We start from the raw sequence: 20,561 nt of genomic DNA on the forward strand, positions 1-20,561 counted from the left end.
CCTCCTCGGATAGGTGTGTAAAATCGGTCCGCTGCCGCCAGCGTCGAAGTTACACATGAACGCCATCCACTGTTATTCAGGGACCTTTCTGGGAACGCCCGCCGTATCTTTGTTTCTGTTGCAGAGCTGAAGGTCGATCGGCGGCGACATCCGGCCCCACGTGCGAGCGCGCTGGTGCTTTATCTGCCAGCGCCGCGCATCGGTTTCGAGAAGTGCGTATCAGCCGAAGGAGCCGGCCGCGGCGGGCGCGCGAGATAAGGTTTCGCCCAGTGCGCAGGCGCGATAAGCGCGGCGGCCCGGCGCGGCACGCGGCGGCCGCAGTCAAGTCCAGCGGCCTGCCAGGGCAGCACGGCTCAGCTCAGAGGGCGCTCCCCACAGCGTCGCGCCGCGCAGGATGCGCCTGCTGCCGGCGCCCGTCCTCGCGCTCGCGGCCGCGACCGCCTGCCTCTGCTGCTGCGTCTCTTCGCCTTCCGCCGTTCTGCCAGGTGGGTCTCCGCCGAGGACACCTCCTTGAGCCTTCAGTTGCAACACAGGACGAGACGATGCTGTGGGAAGACACTGCGAACGGGATTCAGATCCTTACCCGGAGATTAGAACGGAGCACGAAGTACGTAATACACTCGGATTACAAAAGTCACGGGATACCTCCTAATATCGTGTCGGACCTCCTTTTGCTTGGCGTAGTACAGCACCTCTACTTGGCATGGACTCAAGTCGTTGGAAGTCCAATGCAGAAATACTGACCGTGCCGCCTCGATAGCCGTCCGTAATTGAGAAAGTGTCGAGGGTGCAGGATTTTGTGCATGAACTGAGCTACCAATTATGTCCCATAAATGTGCGATGGGATTCATCTTGGGTGATCTGGGTGGCCAGTTCATTCGCTCGAATTGTCCAGAACGTTTTTTAAACCAATCGTAAACAACTCCGGTCCGTGAATGACATCGTTTATTTGGGGACACGTAGTCCATGAATGGCTGCAAATGGTCTTGGCTGGTTCAAATGGCTCTGAGCACTATGGGACTCAACATCTCAGGTCATCAGTCCCCTAGAACTACTTAAACCTAACTAACCTAAGGACATCACACACATCCATGCCCGAGGCAGGATTCGAACCTGCGACCGTAGTGGTCGCGCGGTTCCAGACTGAAGCGCCTAGAACTGCTCGGCCACACTGGCTGGCAAATGATCTTCAAGCAGCATTCATTCCAGTGGATAATTGGTTCAGTTGAACCAGCTAACCCAGTCCATTCTGTGGTGTCACCGCCAGACACCACACTTCCTAGGTGGTAGCCTTTAAATCGGCCGCTTTCCGTTAGTATACGTCCGACCCGCGTGTCACCACTATCAGTGATTGCAGACCGAGCGCCGCCACACGGCAGGTCTAGTCTAGAGAGACTCCCTAGCATTCGCCCCAGTTGTACAGCCGACTTTGCTAGCGATGGTTCACTGTCTACATACGCTCTCATTTGGAGAATCGACAGTTTAGCATAGCCTTCAGCTAGGTCATTTGCTACGACCTAGCAAGGCGCCATATTCAGTTACTATAATCTGAACAGATAATATTGTGAATCATGTACCGTCAAGAGCGACGTTCGTCACTAATGGATTAAAGTTATGTATGAAACTAATTACGTTCGTTTTCTGAATTCTCATTCCTTGTCATGTTCCAGACCTCACGTCAGTATAGTTCTTCCCTCCTCACGCCAGCCTGCGTGAGCTAAACGCGTGCATTTCGGCCTCCTCTAGTAACACGGTGTTGGCTCTTCTGCCAGGCCATGGTTTTCCAGTCGTCTAGGACGCGAACCATATGGTCACAAGCCCAGAAGAGGCGCTGGAAGCAGTGCTGTTTTTCTGGGGGAACGCTGGGGGATGCGTACCCCTAAACTTTTTCGTCGACAAAGTAATTTTTTTACGATGCTGAGAACTTGGAAGTGTGCCAAAAATTTATTTCACGGATGTAAATTTTTTATTTCAGTTTTTCGTGTTGGTAATTGCAATACGAACAATACCAGTGCAGTTTTTGTTGGGATAATCGATGTCATTGACTGTTTCAAGCATTTCGAAGCTGCGGCAACCGTTCTCGACAACTGAATCGCTGGTAGCCAGTTCGACAAGTATGTAGTGCCCTCGGCCGCTAATAGTGGGCGATGGTAGTGCTAAACGGATATGCGTACGCTCAAATCGCATGCTTCATTTGAAGTGATGTAAGCTGAAGCGTTCGCTTTTGTATGTGTGTTTCTCGGTATCGCCTGCTTCATTTGAGCTGTATTAAATTCAACTGAAGAGTCCGATTTTTTTTTTTTAGATCGACATGTTGTTGACGTCATGGCTAAAAGCAGACGGGTGGTATCCCATTCTTCAGTTATAACTAATGTTCACTGCATTATATCCCATGTCGGAGTACCCTCAAACATTTTTTAGAAAAAAAAAAACCCACTGGCTGGAAGCGATGTCGTGCTCTTAGCAAATGCACTCGCGTCGGTCCTCTGCTTCCACAGCCCATTAACGCCAAATTTCGCCTCCCCCCCCCCCTGTCGTAACAGATACATTCGTCGTACGACCCAGATTGATTTCTGCTGTTCTCTCCCGCAGTATTGCTTGTCTGTTAGCACTGACAACTCTCATCAGACGCCACTGCCCATGGTCATTAAGTGAAGGCCGTTGGTCACTGCGTTTTCCGTGGTGATAGGTAATGACTGAATTTTGGTATTCTCACCACTCTCTTGACACTGTGGATCTCGGAATACTGAATTCTCTGACGATTTCCGAAGTGGAGTGTCCTCTCCTGCATCTAGCTCCAACTACTGTTCCGCGTCAAAATCCGTCGCGCAGCCATAACCACGTTGGAAATCTTTTCACGTGAGTCACCTGAATGCAAATGACAGTTCCGTCATTGCACCGCCATTTTATACTTTGTGTACGCGATACTACGGCCATCTGTACATGTGCACATAGCTATCCCTTGACATTTGTCATCTGAGTGTTTACCCCATCACTGTGCAGCAAGGGATATTTGTCTCTGGGGAGGTATAATTTGTAAAAGGCCAACAGACATACACGATCAAATTTTAGTTGGATGGCAGACTGCAACTCTATGCATTACACCTGAAGATCTTTCTGTAAAGCTATCGCATAAATACAAAAATTTTGATTATTTTGTCGAAAATTCAGAAAACGATTTTAAAATTCTTGCGACAGATCTATGGCTGCGTATTTAATCCCGTCCTTAGGACTGTGCTTCACTTTATCACAACTTTACATAATCGGAATGTGGTGGTTTTTTTTTTTTGTTTTTTTTTTTTTTTTTTTTTGTTTACCGACCGTGGGATAAATGTTCACTGGGCCGCACTGATTCTTGTTTTGCGTTGCGGGTTGGGCAACTCTGGTCTATGCAGTGACCTTATCCATGGAGCGGACGTTTGTCATTATTCCGAATAGAGTTTCGCAGAAGTTATATTCACTTTAATAAAACACAAGTTTTTTACTTCGCTGGTAGCCCTGAAGTTGGATTCTTAGACAGGCTTGATAACATCTGCAATTATATTTCGTAAGAAGAACATCCACTGGTCCTATCACTTTGAAACTGTGATGAACCACAAACTACAAATTAAATATATAGCGGCGCTTTTACATGTTTGTATTTTAACTCTTCAAACATCGGAATAACAAAATATGACTTCATTCGCATCCCTGAGCTATCAGTTCCAACTGCAATGTCTACTTTCTAGCGCATTACAAACAGCATTTGCCTCCATCACTTCTCAACACACTGCCAAGTGTGTACAGGCAAAGTACAAAGATAACATTTGAAGCAGACAGGTTACATCATTGTCAAAGAGATGAACTGATAAACATTTAGCAAGGCTTGATAGCCTTAAATTCACATACTCTTAACCAAACTTTAAAAATTCTCGTTATATATAAATAATTACTAACGAAACAATAAATTTGAGTGTGTATAGTTTTCTACAAACCTTGCATTCATATAATGAATAAGTTTCGCATTTGATTACATCACAACCTACACCGGTGAATACTGTTTCTAGATCCAGTTTTCGGAAGTCAGGGCTTAGCGACTTGTGGTTTAAAAAAGTCGGCGGGACAAGGACCTAAAAGGACATAAAATAAAAGTGCATATTTCCAGTCAGTGTATAAGCATCTCCTTACAATGGGTTGTGAACAACGTTGGTATATCGGTACAACTGTATTCAAAGGTACTGTTATGTTCATCAAACGTTCCAACATTATGCTAGCAATAAAGAATTCCCGTTACGCTTCAGAAAAACTCAGTAAGGTATTTAAATATTAATAATCATCTTTTAACATGCATAATCAACAGTTAGGCTAAGCGCGCATGGGAGTTTTCCTCCCTGCCAAACATCGCTCTTTTACGGTGACTTTGAGTGTCCGTTCAGTTCACTGGAAAGCTTAAGCGGGGCGAGTCGTGACACCCCTAAAAATCGAGTCATCCCACGGAAAGCGGGGCACGTGACAAATTCCCGAGGAATCATTTTCGGGCGACAGTATCGCCTTGATATTTTTCACAAATTTCTGGCCCGTGATTCTCAAACGTAACACGGGCATGTTGGATGTGGAACTTGCTGAATGATTATCGTATAGCATTGTTGACTGAGGGGCTCAGAGAGGTAGGTTCAGCCGCATAATTGAGAAACAATATTTTTCTTTGTGCAGATTGGCACACAGTACGTTGCGAAATGTTAGAGTTGTGTGTATCTGGTGAGTTGGTGACAGTAATGGGTGTGTCTAGAGTGGTTCCATGTTTCTGTTGTGCGATGATGAGACGAGGGAGAGGATGAAACCCGACGTTGGCCCATGGCCTGCTTCTCTCGAATAGCATCAAAAGTGCCGACAGGTTTAACGTCACCGTTCGACGGACATATCACCATGTACAGCCCTCACTTCATAACGTAGACATGACACGAAGTCTGTTAATCAGGAAATTTACGTCACCTCCCCCCCCCCCCCCCCCCAACCCTGTCAGGATTACTTTCGAGTCGAGCGCCAGCGCACAGGTGGCAAGTTAGCAACCTCAACTGCTGAGGCGGATTGTGGGACACGTTGACACGTTGCGTCAAGACTAGACATTTACTGGCTGATTGTGACGAGTAGAAAAGTTTGTCGAAATATTTCACCAAGACGATATTGTTGCTCGGCAGCACTGACGTTACCAAAAGAATGCAGTTGCTCGGCTGCATAGACGTCCGCAAAAGTGCACAACTAGGGGACACTTGGCTCCACGTGGAATCTAAGATTTATGTGTTACAGAATTCTCACACATTTCTAGATGTGGTTGTACTAAACCGCTGATCTAGCATTGCTGACTGGGACGGGAAATATTGTGTCTTTGGCAATCACTGTGTAAATTAGGTTTATTTGGTTGTCAGGCTGTTCACGGAAAACTGCGCCTTCTGGACGCGGGCGCGGTTTCGACACTCTCCTGTAGTGAAGGAGGGTGTGGAAATTTACAGAACACTGCCAAAATAAGAGTCCATCTGATCCAGCGTATCGCAGTCAGTGCTGACCCGACAAAAATGGTTTTTAACTCGAATTGCCCTGTCCCCTCTACATACTCAAAGAAGGCGTTCCTCTTAGGCATACTGACAGTAAATATTTGTCATCCGAAACCTCGCTCTCCGTTGATTTCACTACTATATTGGGGCGTACGTCACATTAAGAACTCCACGGATACTTACGTCGTTTAGACGGACTGCATTTGAATGATTGATATTTCAGTATTGATGTGGTCTCTCTTATCATTCGCTTTCCCCTGATTCGCACTGTTTATTCAGCATAGTTTGGTGCTGAATTAACTAACCTAATTCTACATGGGTTGCCCTCACATACTTCTTATTCAGTGATTAGTGCTGCGAACAGACGGATGGAGTTGCTATAAGGAGCTCTTTGTCATCAACTGCCAATCTGATTATAGAAGACTCTTCACTTAAAACGTCCTGTCTGATAGGCCGTGGTCGATGTATAAAACTCTCCCCAGACGTTTCGTCTCCGTCAGGGGAGAGTTCTATACATCGACCACGGCCTATCAACCCGGAAGTTTTAAGTGAAGACAATACCGGCCGCGAAAAACTACATTATAGAGGACTACCTGAGTATTTATTCCAGTCTTCCAATAGTCTATCTCCTCATGTCCCTCTCTCTGTCCACTACCGCCTCACCCCTCTCTGTCTCTGTTATCTTCCCCCCCCCCTCCCCAAATCACTCCGTGCATCTCCTCTCCCCCCTAATTCTGTCCATCTCCTCCTCTCACCTCTGTCTGTCCAGCTCTTCCTCTCTGTTCTCCTCCCCGCTCTCTGTCATTCTCCTCCTTTCCCTCTCTGTTCATCTCCCCCCCCCCCCCCCACAGATACACTTTTATATAGATCCCCACTCCAATAGGCGGTTGGTGGTTCTCACCCTACAATTTATCCTTCCAGACAGTAAGTAATATGGGGTGCATATTTGGTTGGAATCTATCCAGGAGTTTCGTAGGAAGTTTTTACTTTCGGGCGCACCGACGTCCGCACATGCCACATGAATTTCATGTATATTTAACATATTTCTCACATGTACACATATTTCACCTGTATTTCTAGCGAATTTCGCCCTGCAGTTTTGTTTTCACGCAGCTAAGTGTTTATGACGTCACAAATGCTGAACTATGTGTCGTGCAATGATATTATTTTGCCGATACATTCAGTTGTATATATGGATACTTTCTGCGAAATATTTCGAGTAGACTAGATAGGAAATGAAGTAATAAATTAAAACATCACGCCCGATGCGGCAATTTTACTGCACGAACACCGAAAATGTAACAAGCGATAAACATTTTCCTTTCATCATTTTGTGGACTGTCAGCCAAAAATAGTTTAACAAGGGTTTGAAATGAAGTGTTAAGTCCCTGACTGCTCTCATTCTCAACTACTGGGTTAATACATTCACGGTACTGGCGCGTCGTGAGCTACGTTTGTTTTTTCCTCCCAACTCAAACCTTATGGAAGGTAGTTGGTTCTTACTTTCGCAGTGGTTCTTTCCAGACAGTAAGTAATATGTGTACCATGTGCAGCAGAAATCGATGCAGTGGTTTAGGAGGCGAGTTGGAACATACATACACAGGGGATACAGGGATACTTTTGCGCTCGGGGCACGTCTGCGGAGAACACTATTTTCTCGGGAAACGTTCTACCGAGAATGGAAGATCAGTACAGCCATCTGCTGGCTCTCACAAACTTCACGGCACTAGTTGAGTGAACCGTGAAGAGCGTATTGGTGTTTTCGTGCAAGATAAATAGAGAAGCTCCAAGGGAACACCTGTTTTAGAACTGAAAATAGATAAACACATGTTCGTTTGCAGGCGAGTATCCTACTTTAGAAGGTACATTTGTATAATTTGAAACCTTGAAAGTTACTACTGTGCTTTCGAAACTAATTCAAACATGGCGACGGGGCACATATACGCACGTATTGTGACACGTTTACGCACTGTCTTGCGTTGGCGTCCTAACTGATACCCCCCCCCCCCCCCCACCCCAATCGAGGAAACCGCAAGGCAACAGCAGTTGGTAACGCAGTCAGAAATGAAGGCACAGCAGAATGAAAGGTAGAAATACATAAGAAAGTTATTTGAAGGTAATGAATCTCAAAGAGAAAGAACGATGCTTTGAGAACAAGAACTGATAAGGACAACATATACACTATGTGATCAAAAGTATACAGACACCCCCAACGTCATATGTTTTTCATATTAGGTGCATTGTGCTGCCACTTACTGCCAGGTACTCCATATCAGAGACCTCAGTAGTGATTAGACATCGTGAGAGCGCAGAATGGGGCGCTCCGCGGAACTCACGGACTTCGAACGTGGTCAGGTGATTGGGTGTCACTTGTATCATACGTCTGTACCCGAGATTTCCACACTCCTAAACATCCCTAGGTCCACTGTTTCCGATTTGATAGTGAAGTGGAAAGTTGAAGGGACACGCGTACAGGCCGACCTCGTATGTTGACTGACAGACACCGCCGACAATTGAAGAAGTTTGTAATGTGTAATAGGCAGATATCTATCCAGACCATCACACAGGAATTCCAAACTGCATCAGGATCCACTGCAAGTTCTATGACACTTAGGCGGGAGGTGAGAATACTTGGATTTCATGGTCGAGCGGCTGCTCATAAGCCACACATCACGCCGTTAAATGCCGAACGACGCCTCGCTTGGTGTAAGGAGAGTAAACATTGGACGATTGAACAGTGGAAAAACGTTGTGTGGAGTGACGAATAACGATACACAATGTGACGATCTGATGGCAGGGTGTGGGTATGGCGGATGCCCGGTGAACGTCATCTGGAGGCGGTATTGTTAAGGCCTACATTAATGTTTTAAGCACCTCCTTGATTCCCACTATTGAAGAGCAATTCGGCGACGTCGATAATATCTTTCAACACGATCGAGCACCTGTTAATAATGCACGGCCTGTGGCGGAGTGATTACACGGCAATAACATCTCTGTAATGAACTGGATTGCACAGAGTCCTGACCTGAATCCTATAGAACACCTTCCGGATGTTTTGGAACGCCGACTTTGTGCCAGGCTGACATAGATACCTCTCCTCAGTGCAGCATTCCGTGAAGAATGGGCTGCCATTCCCCAAGAAACGTTTGAGCACCTGATTGAACGCATACCTGCGAGAGTGGAAGCTGTCATCCTGCGAGAGTGGAAGCTGTCATCAAGGCTAAGGGTGAGCCAAAACTATATTGAATTCCAGCATTACCGATGGAGAGCGCCACGAACTTGTAAGTCGTCTTCACTCAGGTGTCCGGATACTTTGGATCACGTAGTGTATCAGTGTTTCATATCAGTGTTCTGCCAAAAGGCAGATTTTTCTACCAACCTCTTCAGGTCCGCGCAATTTCCAAATTACACTATGTCGTCTATCATCTTGTATCTTTTCCTTCTTTTCAATCTCCTCTCACATACTGGTCTTTCCAAAGCATCTATTAGGAAGCACTCACGTCTCAACGAATGTTCTTCCCAATTCTTGTTCCTTTCTCTTACAACTAGCAGCAGTCTTGTGAAGAGAATGGAAATTGACTTCTTATTTACTGCTTGAAGCTATACAACCAGTCTAAAAGAAACAGAAAATTGGTCCTGTGCCTTTGGTGTAAAAGGTGGCCTAACAACGATTGTGCCACAGGAAACACATTTATTGTGGCCTTAAGTTACAACACGGACAGTGAAGATGAATAATAAGTCTTCCACAACATTCAGATTTCTATACAGGTCATACACACATCAAAAAAAGTTTTGCGTCACCCCGGTTCCCAGAACTCCTGAAGACAGACGTTGCCTGTGAATATTGTATCACAGACAAAGTCCCTTTAACTGTTGAGAGATGTCACTAAACCCGCCCAAAGATGTAAATAACCCTGCATGAGCAGCGCCTATTAGACGGAGGGCATCCAACAGCCGATCAGTTCCAGTCATTCCACCAGGAAGGAGGTACACGGCACGTGTTGGCTGTAGTTCAACCATGCCTAGATGGTCAATACCGCTGTTCGATCGCGCCCGCATTGTTACTTTGTGCCAGGAAGGGCTCTCAACAAGGGATGTGTACAGGCGTCTCTGAGTGAACCAAAGCGATGTTGTTCGGACATGGAGGAGGTACAGACAGACAGGAACTGTAGATGACATGCCTTTCTCAGGCCGCCCAATGGCTACTGCTGCAGTGGATGACCGCTACCAAGGGATTATGGCCCGAACGAAACCTGACAGCAACACCACCATGTCGAATATGCTTTTCGTGCAGCCACAGGACATCGTGTTACGACTCCAGCTATACGCAATAGGCTGTATGATGTGCAACTTCACTCCCGACGTCCATGGCGAGGTCCATCTTTACAATCACATCATGCAGTGCCGTACAGATGGGCCCAACAACATGCCGAGAGGACCGCTCAGGATTGGCATCACGTTCCTTTCACCGATGTGAGTCGCATATGCGTTCAACCAGACAATCGTCGGAGACGTGTTTGGAGGCAACCCGGTCAGGCTGAACGCCTTAGACACACTGTCCAGCGAGTGCAGCAAGGTGGAGGTTCCCTGCTGTTTTGGGGTGGCACTGTGTGGGGCTGGCGTACGCCTCTGGTGGTCATGGAAGGTGCCTTAACGGCTGTACGATACGTGAATGCCATCCTCCGACCGATAGTGCAACCATATCGGCAGCATATTTCCGAGGCATTCGTCTTCGTGGACGACAATTCGTGCCCCCATCGTGCACATCTTGTGAATGACTTCCTTCAGGATAACGACATCGCTCAAACAGAGTGGCCAGCATGTTCTGCAGACATGAACCCTACCGAACATGCCTGGGATAGATTGAAAAAGGCTGTTTATGGACGACGTGATCCACCAACCGCTCTGAGCGATCTACGCCGAATCGCCGTTGAGGAGTGGGACAAGCTGGACCAACAGTGCCTTGATGAACTTGTGGATAGTATGCCACGATGAATATAGGCATGCATCAATGCAAGAGGCCGTGCTACTGGGCACTAGAGGTACCGGTGTTTACAGCAATCTGGACCAGCGCCTCTGAAGGTCTCGCTTTATGGTGGTACAACATGCAATGTGTGGTTTTCATGAGCAATAAAAAGGGCGGAAATGATGTTTATGTTGATCTCTATTCCAGGGTTTCTGATGTGTATGTGGAAGCTGGAAAAAAAAAGTTTACTGCCGCTAAAATATTTGTATTTTACCATGCTAATTGGTGTAAGTAAGTCTGCCAATAAGACATATTTTCAAAATTTTAGTAGTGTGTTCTGTTTACTCATTTTTGTGTTCTATGATATGCATAAACGAGACCCCATAAGCGCGTAAACTTGCCCCATACACAGGCTACATTTAGACCCTCGACTTGTGCCTATGTAAACTTATTTTGTGCTTTTAAATGTAATGTTGAGTTAAAAGTACGTATACCAAGTTATACTTCAGTAATCATATTACAGGACTAAATAATTTTAAATAGGATGATTCTACCGAAAATAATTTAAAAATACCGAAATGGAACCGGTGTCAGTGCCTCGGTTTCCCCTATATTTTTATAATACGGAGTTCGCGAAACGTGTCCTGGAGATGACGACGTTGAAAGTTGCATGCGTTTTTAAATTTTCTTGTGGAGATTTGCTTCGATACGGCTCGTCACGGATTCCTCTCATGTGCCAACCTCTTCTCCTCGTCGTCATCTAACAAATACTCAATTTTTTTCTTTTTCATTCTTCAGTATATTATTCTTGTCAGCAACTTGTATGCATGAGCCGTTCATCGACGAAAGATGGAGGTACAAAAAGTTTAGGAAAATATTGAAAGCCACTTAGGATGAAATAAATAGAAAGTAAGGGAATCCGCGGCGGAAAGGTTGCAGGATAAATGTGAGGAAATCGAAAAAGATATGGTCGTCGGAAGGGCTGATGTAGCATATAGCAAACTCAAAACAACTTTCGATGAAATTAAAAGCAAAGGTATCAGCATTAAGAATGCTTTAGGAATCCCGCTGTTATGTGCAGACGAGAGACGGGATAGATGGAAACAGTACATTGAGGGGAGAGGTCTTGTCTGTCTTGTTGATCGTGCGGCACTTCTCGCACTTAACCTGCTGTTGCTATATTCGGGATTGTGTGGATGATACTGTTCTGAAATTTATGTTATATCTTTAATCTAGGCTCACAGATTACACACGTAACTTGATAGTCGCTTGATTGCCGCGTCCTCCAAAGATTTTACAAATTCCGAGGGAATGTTATCTATCTCTTCTGCCTTATTTGATCTAAGTCTGCCAAAGCTCTTTCAAATTCTGACTCTAATACTGATCCCTTCTCTCTTCAGTTGCGACTCCAATTTGTTATATCATCAGACAATTATCTTCCCCTCGCAAAAGCCTTCAGTGTACCCTTTCCATCTACCCGTTCTCTTCTCTGCGTATAACAGCGGAATACCCATCGCACTACCAATTTTTCCTGCAGCCTTTTTTCACCGTGACTTCCCTAACTTCCTATTTATTTCATCCTAAGTGACTTATATGTCTACCCTCTATATTCCTAAAGATTTTTGTACTTCCTCTTTTCGTCGATCATTTAAAGTACTGTTTTATTACCCAAGGTTTCTTCGTAGTTAGCTCCTTTATACCTATGTTTGTCTGTTCGACATGTAGGATTGCCCTGTTTAGAAATATCCATTCCTCTTCAACTACTGCGGTATTCATTATGGCAACATCTACATCTTCAGAGAACTTCGAGGGTATCTCTTCATTCCTCAGAACCTTTCATCTTGATCCTTCCGGACGAGTGTCTTAAACTTCAGCCTGCCTTTTATCATTAAAAATTGTTAGCCGAGTCTATATCTCTCCTGGGAATGCCTTACAATCCAATATCTGAATGCGAAGTCTCTGTCTGACCATGATGTTAGTTTAGCTGGAATTTTCCCGTATCTGTGAGCCTTTTCCAAATATACCTCTCTCTCTTCTGGTTTTTCAACAATGAATTAGCTGATAATAGCTGACATTCGTTGCAAAACACACCTGGTATTTCTACTCTCTCATTCCTGCGAATGATCCTGTATCCTCCCGTACCTGTGCCTTCCATTCCTTCCCCCTCCACCGCTTTCCAGCCCCCCCCCCGATGTTTATTACACTACTGGCCATTAATATTGCTACACCACGAAGATGACGTGCTACAGACGCGAATTTAACCGACAGGAAGAAGATGCTGTAATTTGCAAACACCTACAACGTGCTGACATGGGGAAAGTTTCCACTTGATTTCTCATACACAAACAGCAGTTGACCGGCGTTGCCTGGTGAAACGTTGTTGTGATGCCTCGTGCAAGGAGGAGAAATGCGTACCATCATGTTTCCGACTTCGATAAAGGTCGGATTGTAGCCTATCGCGATTGTGGTTTATCGAATCGCAACATTGCTGCTCGTGTTGGTCGTGATCCAATGACTGTTACGAGAATATGGAATCGGTGGGTTCAGGAGGGTAATACGGAATGCCGTGCTGGATCCCAATGACCTCGTATCACTAGCAGTCGGGATGACAGGCATTTTATCCGCAAGTCTGTAACGGATTATGCAGCCACGTTACAAGACAACAACGATCTGCACGAACAGCTAGACGACGTTTGCAGCAGCATGGACTATCAGCTCGGAGACCATGGCTGCGGTTACCCTTGACGCTGCATCACAGACAGGAGCGCCTACGATGGTATACTCAACCACGAACCTGGGTGCACAAATTGCAAAATGTCATTTTTTCGGATTAATCCAGGTCTGTTTACAGCATCATTATGGTCGCATCCGTGTTTGGCGACATCGCGGTGAACGCACATTGGAAGCGTGTATTTGTCATCGACATACTGGCGTATCACCCGGCGTGATGTTATGGCGTGCCATTGGTTACACGTCTCTGTCACCTCTAGTTCGCATTGACGGCACTTTGAACAGTGGACGTAACATTTCAGATGTGTTACGACCCGTGGCTCTACCCTTCATTCGATCCCTGCGAAACCCTACATTTCAGCAGGATAATGCACGACCGCATGTTACAGGTCCTGTACGGGCCTTTCTGGATACAGAAAATGTTCGACTGCTGCCCTGGCCAGCACGTTCTCCAGATCTCTCACCAATAGAAAACGTCTGGTCAATGGTGGCCGAGCAGCTGGCTCGTCTCAATACGCCAGTCACTACTCTTGATAAACTGTGGTATCATGTTGAAGCTGCATGGGCAGCTGTACCTGTACACGCCATCCAAGCTCTGTTTGACTCAATGCCCAGGCTTATCAAGGCCGTTATCCGTTATTACGGACAGAGGTGGTTGTTCTGGGTACTAATTTCTTAGGATCTATGCACCCAAATTGCGTGAAAATGTAATTACATGTCAGTTCTACTATAATATATTTGTCCAATGAAGACCCGTTTATCGTCTGTATTTCTTCTTGGTGTAGCAATTTTAATGGCCCGTAGTGTACATTGTCGCCGGCCGGATTGGCCGAGCGGTTAAAGGCGCTACAGTCTGGAACCGCACGACCGCTACGGTCGCAGGTTCGAGTCCTGCCTCCGGCATGGATGTGTGTGATGTCCTTAGGTTAGTTAGGTTTAAGTAGTTCTAAGTTCTACGGGACTTATGACCACAGCAGTTGAGTCCCATAGTGCTTAGAGCCATTTGAACCATTTTTTGTACACTGTCATCTTCTTTTACACACTGAATTATCCGTAATCTCTTCATATATTTCCTCTCTCTCTCTGTCCATCTTCTGCTTCTGGCATCGGCATGTATATCTGAACAACCTTGTCGACTGTCGACTTTGGTTTGCTGTCGGTTCTACTGAGAGCAACCGTATCGCTGTACTGTCCTAAGTAACTCTCTGTCCTACCTCCCTACTGATGACGAATCCAACTACCATTACATCTGCTGTTGATCTTACCTTATATTCATCTGATGATAATTATTTGTGTTTTTTTCCACTTCACTTCAGTGACCCTCACAATATCTAAATGGAGCGTTTGCATTTCCCTTTTCAGATTTCCTATTTCCCCTACCACACTCAAACTTCTCACATTCCACGCCCCGACTCGCAGAACTCTATCCTTTAGTTGGCTATTCACTCTTTTTGTCATGATCACCTGCCGTTGACAGATCCCTGATAAACTGTGATATCATGTTGATGCTGCATGGGCAGCTGTACCTGTACACGCCATCCAAGCTCTGTTTGACTCAATGCCCAGGCGTATCAAGGCCGTTATCCGTTATTACGGACAGAGGTGGTTGGAGATCTGAATAGGAAACAAATCCGGAATCAAGAATGAGATTTTCACTTTGCAGCGGAGTGTGCGCTGATATGAAACTTCCTGGAAGATTAAAACTGTGTGCCGGGCCGAGACTCGAACTCGGGACCTTTGCATTTCGCGGGAAAGTGTTCTACCATCTGAGATACCCAAGCACGACTCACGCCCCGTCCTCACAGCTGTACTTCTGGCAGAACCTCGTTTCCCACCTTCCAAAGTTTACAGAAGCTCTCCTGCGAACCTTGCAGAACTGGAGCATTGGAACGGCCCAACGAATCGGATTTCTTTCTTAACAGTTATTTCTCAGCGCAGCCCAACCTGCAACACACACAAACTTTTCAAGCTGGTTCTCACCACCCTGTAGATCTGTGGCTTAATGCAAGGACAACTAAGGTCAGTTTTCACGAAAGTGAGATACATTGTGCAGTCGGCTAAGAAATTTACAAAGTTTTGTATAACCAAAGTCTAGCTTTAAAGTCAACGAGAGAACATGGCTTCCGGAAAACCAATGTTGTATAATAAAAAAGTCGTTCACACAACAATAACCAGTGCGTACATTGATGAAGAACCTTCATGGTTTTTACTGCCAGAACAGCCAGCGTCAACTTTGGCTAATGTAACTGTAGATACGATATGAAAAATAAATTACACTTGAAACAAAAAATAACTTAATCAATAAACATCTCCTTATCAGAACGGAGCTTCCTTTTATTCAATGCAACAGCTTTCCATAAACTGTCACCGTAAACGCTCTGTTTAACTGTGTTATCTGTACCCAACAAGCACAAATCCGTTCAGTGCTATATTTGGAATGAAGCTATTGCTGGCCACGGAGAGTATGAAGTAGCTTCATGTATTCGCAAGCACTGCTATCATTATCTGAAGAAGTCGTTGAGGTCAATACGTTTAGCGACTCCTGCAGTGGCCAGAACAGGAATGTTAATTTCTCTGTCATGCTTATGAATATATTTCATGAAGAAAAACACTGTAGTAATAAGGTGTATGCTATTAATCATAACTCTCTTGAACCTTGAGGCTGATTCCATTCACACAGCTATCGAAAAAGTAAAAAATAAAATAAAATAAAGTAAAAATTAATACCACTGCAAAGATTGATACGCCTTGAGACAGGGCTAATTTGATCAGATTAGTTGCTAGAAAACTCGAGCAAAACGGTTTTGTTAATTTCAGTGAACTTATTAATCGAAGTTACGCTCACAGAAACATTTTGAGATTAAACTGTAGATAAAATGGTTGCAACATGGGCGCAAATCACTTGGAAACGTATACTATAAATTTTCCTTGAGTCCGCAAGAGGAGATTAGGATGTTAAATCTAACAATAAGAGGCAAGCATCCCGTGAATCATGACTTGCAACCCATTTACACGACACCTAAACGATTATCTGCACAAAAGGTCAAAGTCCTACAGTTATTTATGCACTTTGTTCGTCCGCGGAGTAGATCTATTAATGGACCGCCCTGGAGACAATAGAGAACTTACGAAAGTTATGCTGAATAAAGGTACATCGGGAAAATTAAGTTTCATTTGAGTTTTAAAGAGTTGTTTTGGCTTTCCCTCGTATCGAATGACACACACAGTGACGATTTCATACGGAAAATATCTTCAATTACTATAACATGCAGCATTGCTTAACATTGTTTCTCTTTGAATCAACGTACAGGATAAGAATAAAGTGCAGAAGACGCACAAATTTTAATGATACAAGTATCTGATTCTGTTGTATAGCCTAAAGCAACATAAGTAGGCATATTTCACGATTAAGAAATGTCATAAAATTTTTTAGGACTTTTATACATCTCAAATAATAGCATTTATAACCATGCTAATAATAGTATCAAATATTAAACTGCAGAATAAAAGTATTAACAGTACCAATGGCTTTGAAACTTGTCTCTAAATTTCAGTTCTCGAGTCCCACATCCATATACACGGCGACCCAAAAGCCCCTTGACATTTAAAAATGCACTAATTTACGGAATAATGTAGGTAGAGAGGTTGTATTCAAACAAAAAACGAGTGCAAAAGCTGGCCCACAGGGATAGTTAACACGTCAGTGAAGCCGCACGGGAATCATGTATAGAATGAGCTGCAGTGAGAAAGGGAGTCAGATCGACCCTAGCTTCTATGCAGGATGGCGCTCCATCTCGTATTGCTACACGTGTGAAATATTTCTTGCACACATCTTTTCGTGAGGATCGCATGCTGAGCCGCCACGTCCGTCTTGCTTGGCCTTTCGGGTTCCCAGACCCAAATTGATGTGATTATTGGCTGTGGCACTACTTGAAGTCGCAAGTCTACCACAATCGTCCGGGAATGCTAAAGTCAACACCCGACGGCAATATTTTTCACTATACCTACCTCGATGTGCTGTATAGTGCTGCTGTTCACAACTTGTCCCTCGACTACAGGTATCTTTTATGACTGACGACCGACATGTTGAGCATTTGTTTTGAGGAACACCGTCTTTACTAGAAATCAGTTGTTACGCTATTATTGCTTTTGTATTCACATGAAGCGCCATCTTTTGATCGTATCGCGCACTTTGCTTCAATAAAATCCCATGTCATGTCAAACGTATGTGTCAATTTTTATCTCTCTAATCTACATTATTCCGTGAAATACGAACAGTTTGATGTAGGACACTTTGGTCTATCAAGTCGGGAAACTACCTCAAACTGGCCCACAAAAACCATCTAAGCTACAGCACATGAGCCTCGCGCGAGGTTTTCAGTATTCTCACCCCGTCTTTGCACAGACCATTAGTCCTAGAGAAAAAATTAATACTACCTTTTCTTGTAGGAAATTTGATGTACTCTAATTTTGTTTTGGAATAAGTTCTTGCTACAGGAAACGTACAAAACTGACCTTCCCTTGTTCCACCACCGCCACACTCATACCCCACCGGTCAGGATTTTTAGTATGTTGTTACGTATTAATTTTGCATCTCCGCGAATTACTTCCCGTATTCGACCTTTTTTGGTCTTCACTGACTGGGCTAACACACCACCGGGTAAGTTGTGCAATTAAAAACTGTAAAATTGACGTTTATGCAAATTTTTCTTCACAGCATTGTTATTTTAACTGCACCAAGTTAACAACTAAACCGTTTTATTTGTCTGGGTCTTCTTAGTACGAAACTACAGTGCTTTTAAAGATTAAGTATACATCGAATTGTAATTGTAATTAGTTTTTTTCATAACGTTTACAAAAGTCTTCTTTCTCTCATTAACCTCACTCTTGTAGCTCTACTGTATAGCCGAATGACGATGGCACCTCTTGGGTAAAATATTCCGGAGGTAAAATAGTCTCCGATTAGGATCTTTGGGCGGGGCCTTGTCAGGAAAATGTCGTAATCAGGAGAAACAAAGCTGACATTCTACGGGTCAGAGCGTGTAGCGTTAGAACCCTTAATAGTTCAGGTAGGTTAGAATATTTAAAAAGGGAAGTTAGATATAATAGCAATTAGCGAATTCGGTGGCAGGAACAAGACCTCACATCAGGTGAGTACAGAGTTATAAATACGAAATTTAATAGGGGTGATACAGTAGTAGGCCTAATAATGAATAAGAAAATAGGAATGCACAGAATAGTGAATCCATTATCGTACTCAAGATAAACACGAAGCCAACACGCAACACTGCAGTACAAGATAATATGCCAATTAGCTCCATAAGTGATGGACAGATTGAACAAATGTGTCATGATGTAAAAAAAATTATTCGTTTAGTTAAGAGATGAAAATTTAATAGTAATGGGGCTGAAATCCGATAACAGGAAAAATGAGAGAAGGGAAAATAGTATGTGAATATTGATTGGGGAAAGGAACGATAGAGGAACACGCCTGGTAGAATTTTGCAGAGAGGGTAATTTAATCAACGCTAACACATCGGTGAAGAATCATGAAGGAAGGTTGTATGCGTGGAAGAGACCTGGAGACATCGGAAGATTACAGATTGATTTTACAGGGTGTCCCAGAAATATTTCTCTGATTACAAACATGGGTAAGACAGGGTTTTGCGCCAGCGTTCTCACCCACCCACCCACCCACTCGCGCGCGCACACACACACACACACACACACACACACACACATATTAAATAAATTTCGTTGTTCGGAGGATATCACGGACATCATCTGAACATGGTCCTTGACATAAACCCAAAGGAAGAATTCCAGTGGTGTTATGTCCGGTGACCGCGAAGTAGTACTAACCGTACGACTTCTTAGAAGACAATGACAATGTTGACTGGAAGACACTCTTTGAAATTCTGAAAGTAGCAGCGGTAAAATGCAGGGAGCGGAAGACTGTTTACAACTTGTACAGAAACCAGACGGCAGTTATAAGAGTGGTAGGGAAGTAGGGCATTAGAAGGAAGTGAGTCGGATAGTAGTCTATCCTCGGTGTTATTCAATCAATCCACTGAGCAAGCAGTAAAGAAAATCAAAGAAAAATTTGGAGAAGGAATTAAAGTTCAGAGAGAAGAAATAAAAACTTTGAGGTTTGTCGATGTTATTCATTGTTAATTCTCTCCGAGAAAGCAAAAGACTTTAAAGAACAGTTGGAATGAAATAAACAGTGTCTTGAAACAAGGATATAAGATGGACATCACCGAAAGCAAAACATGAGTAATGGAATGTAGTCGAATTAATCAGGTTCAAAAATGGCTCTGAGCACTATGCGACTTAACTTCTGAGGTCATCAGTCGCCTAGAACTTAGAACTAATTAAACCTAACTAACCTAACGCACACATCCATGCCCGAGGCAGGATTCGAACCTGCGACCGTAGCGGTCGCTCGGTTCCAGACTGTAGCGCCTAGAACCGCACGGCCACTCCGGCCGGCTAATTAATCAGGCTGTGCTGAGGAAACGTGGCACTAAAAGTAACAGATGTGTTTTGACATTTGGGCTGTAAAATAACTGGTAATGGCCGAAGTAGAGGATGTGAAATATAGACTGAACATGGCAAGAAAATCGTTTTTGAAGAAGAGAAAATTTTTTTTTAACATCGAATATAGATTTCAGTATGAAGAAGTGTTTTCTGAAAATATTTGCCTGGAGTGTAGCCTAGCATGGGAGGGGAGTGAAATGTGTACGATAAACAGTTCAGACAAGAAGAGAATAGAAGCTTTGAAATGTGATGCTATATAAGAATGCAGAAGATTATATCGGTAGATTGCGTAACTAATGAGGAAATACTGAATAGATATGGGGAAAAAAAGAAATTTGTGGCACAGGTTGACTATAGGAAGGGATCGGCTGAGGCATTAAGGGATCACAAATTTAGTGTTGGAGGGAAGTGTGAGGGGTAATCATGTAGAAGGAGAACAAGAGATTAATACAGTAAGAAGGTTCAAAACGATGTAGGTGGCAGTATTTACTCGGAGAGAAAGAGGCTTGCACAGGATAGAGAAGCTTGGGGCACTGCATCAGTGTTCGGACTGAGGACCACGACAGCAACGAAATTTCCAACTAAGGGGTGGTAATACCCTTGTTAATGAAGGCCAAAAATTGTCGAATATCGGAAATAATTTGTGCTGTCATATGCTTTTGTATGGCGTTAGTGCCATGAACAACATACTAAAAATACTGACGGTGGAAAGTGAGAGTTAGGATGGGGGTTAGTTTGTTTTTCTTGAATAATTCAAAAACCGCGGCCTATAGCTAAAACTTGTCTTAGTATAA

At 44.1% G+C, this 20,561-nt stretch overlaps 1 protein-coding gene across 4 annotated transcripts in view; it reads left to right on the forward strand.

Annotated features, from left to right (window-relative positions):
- The first annotated feature begins 331 nt into the window (after positions 1-331).
- The window catches only part of LOC126475302 (uncharacterized), a 131,450-nt gene continuing 111,220 nt past the window's right edge, over positions 332-20,561 (forward strand). For all 4 annotated transcript variants that reach the window (XM_050103066.1, XM_050103068.1, XM_050103069.1 and 1 more), the window contains exon 1: positions 332-485. In XM_050103066.1, the coding sequence (XP_049959023.1) occupies positions 395-485 (91 nt within the window). In that variant the 5' untranslated portion in view covers positions 332-394. The remainder of the gene's footprint in view (positions 486-20,561) is intronic.

The sequence above is a fragment of the Schistocerca serialis genome, chromosome 4, assembly GCF_023864345.2.
Source record: "Schistocerca serialis cubense isolate TAMUIC-IGC-003099 chromosome 4, iqSchSeri2.2, whole genome shotgun sequence".
NCBI classification, from domain to species: domain Eukaryota; kingdom Metazoa; phylum Arthropoda; class Insecta; order Orthoptera; family Acrididae; genus Schistocerca; species Schistocerca serialis.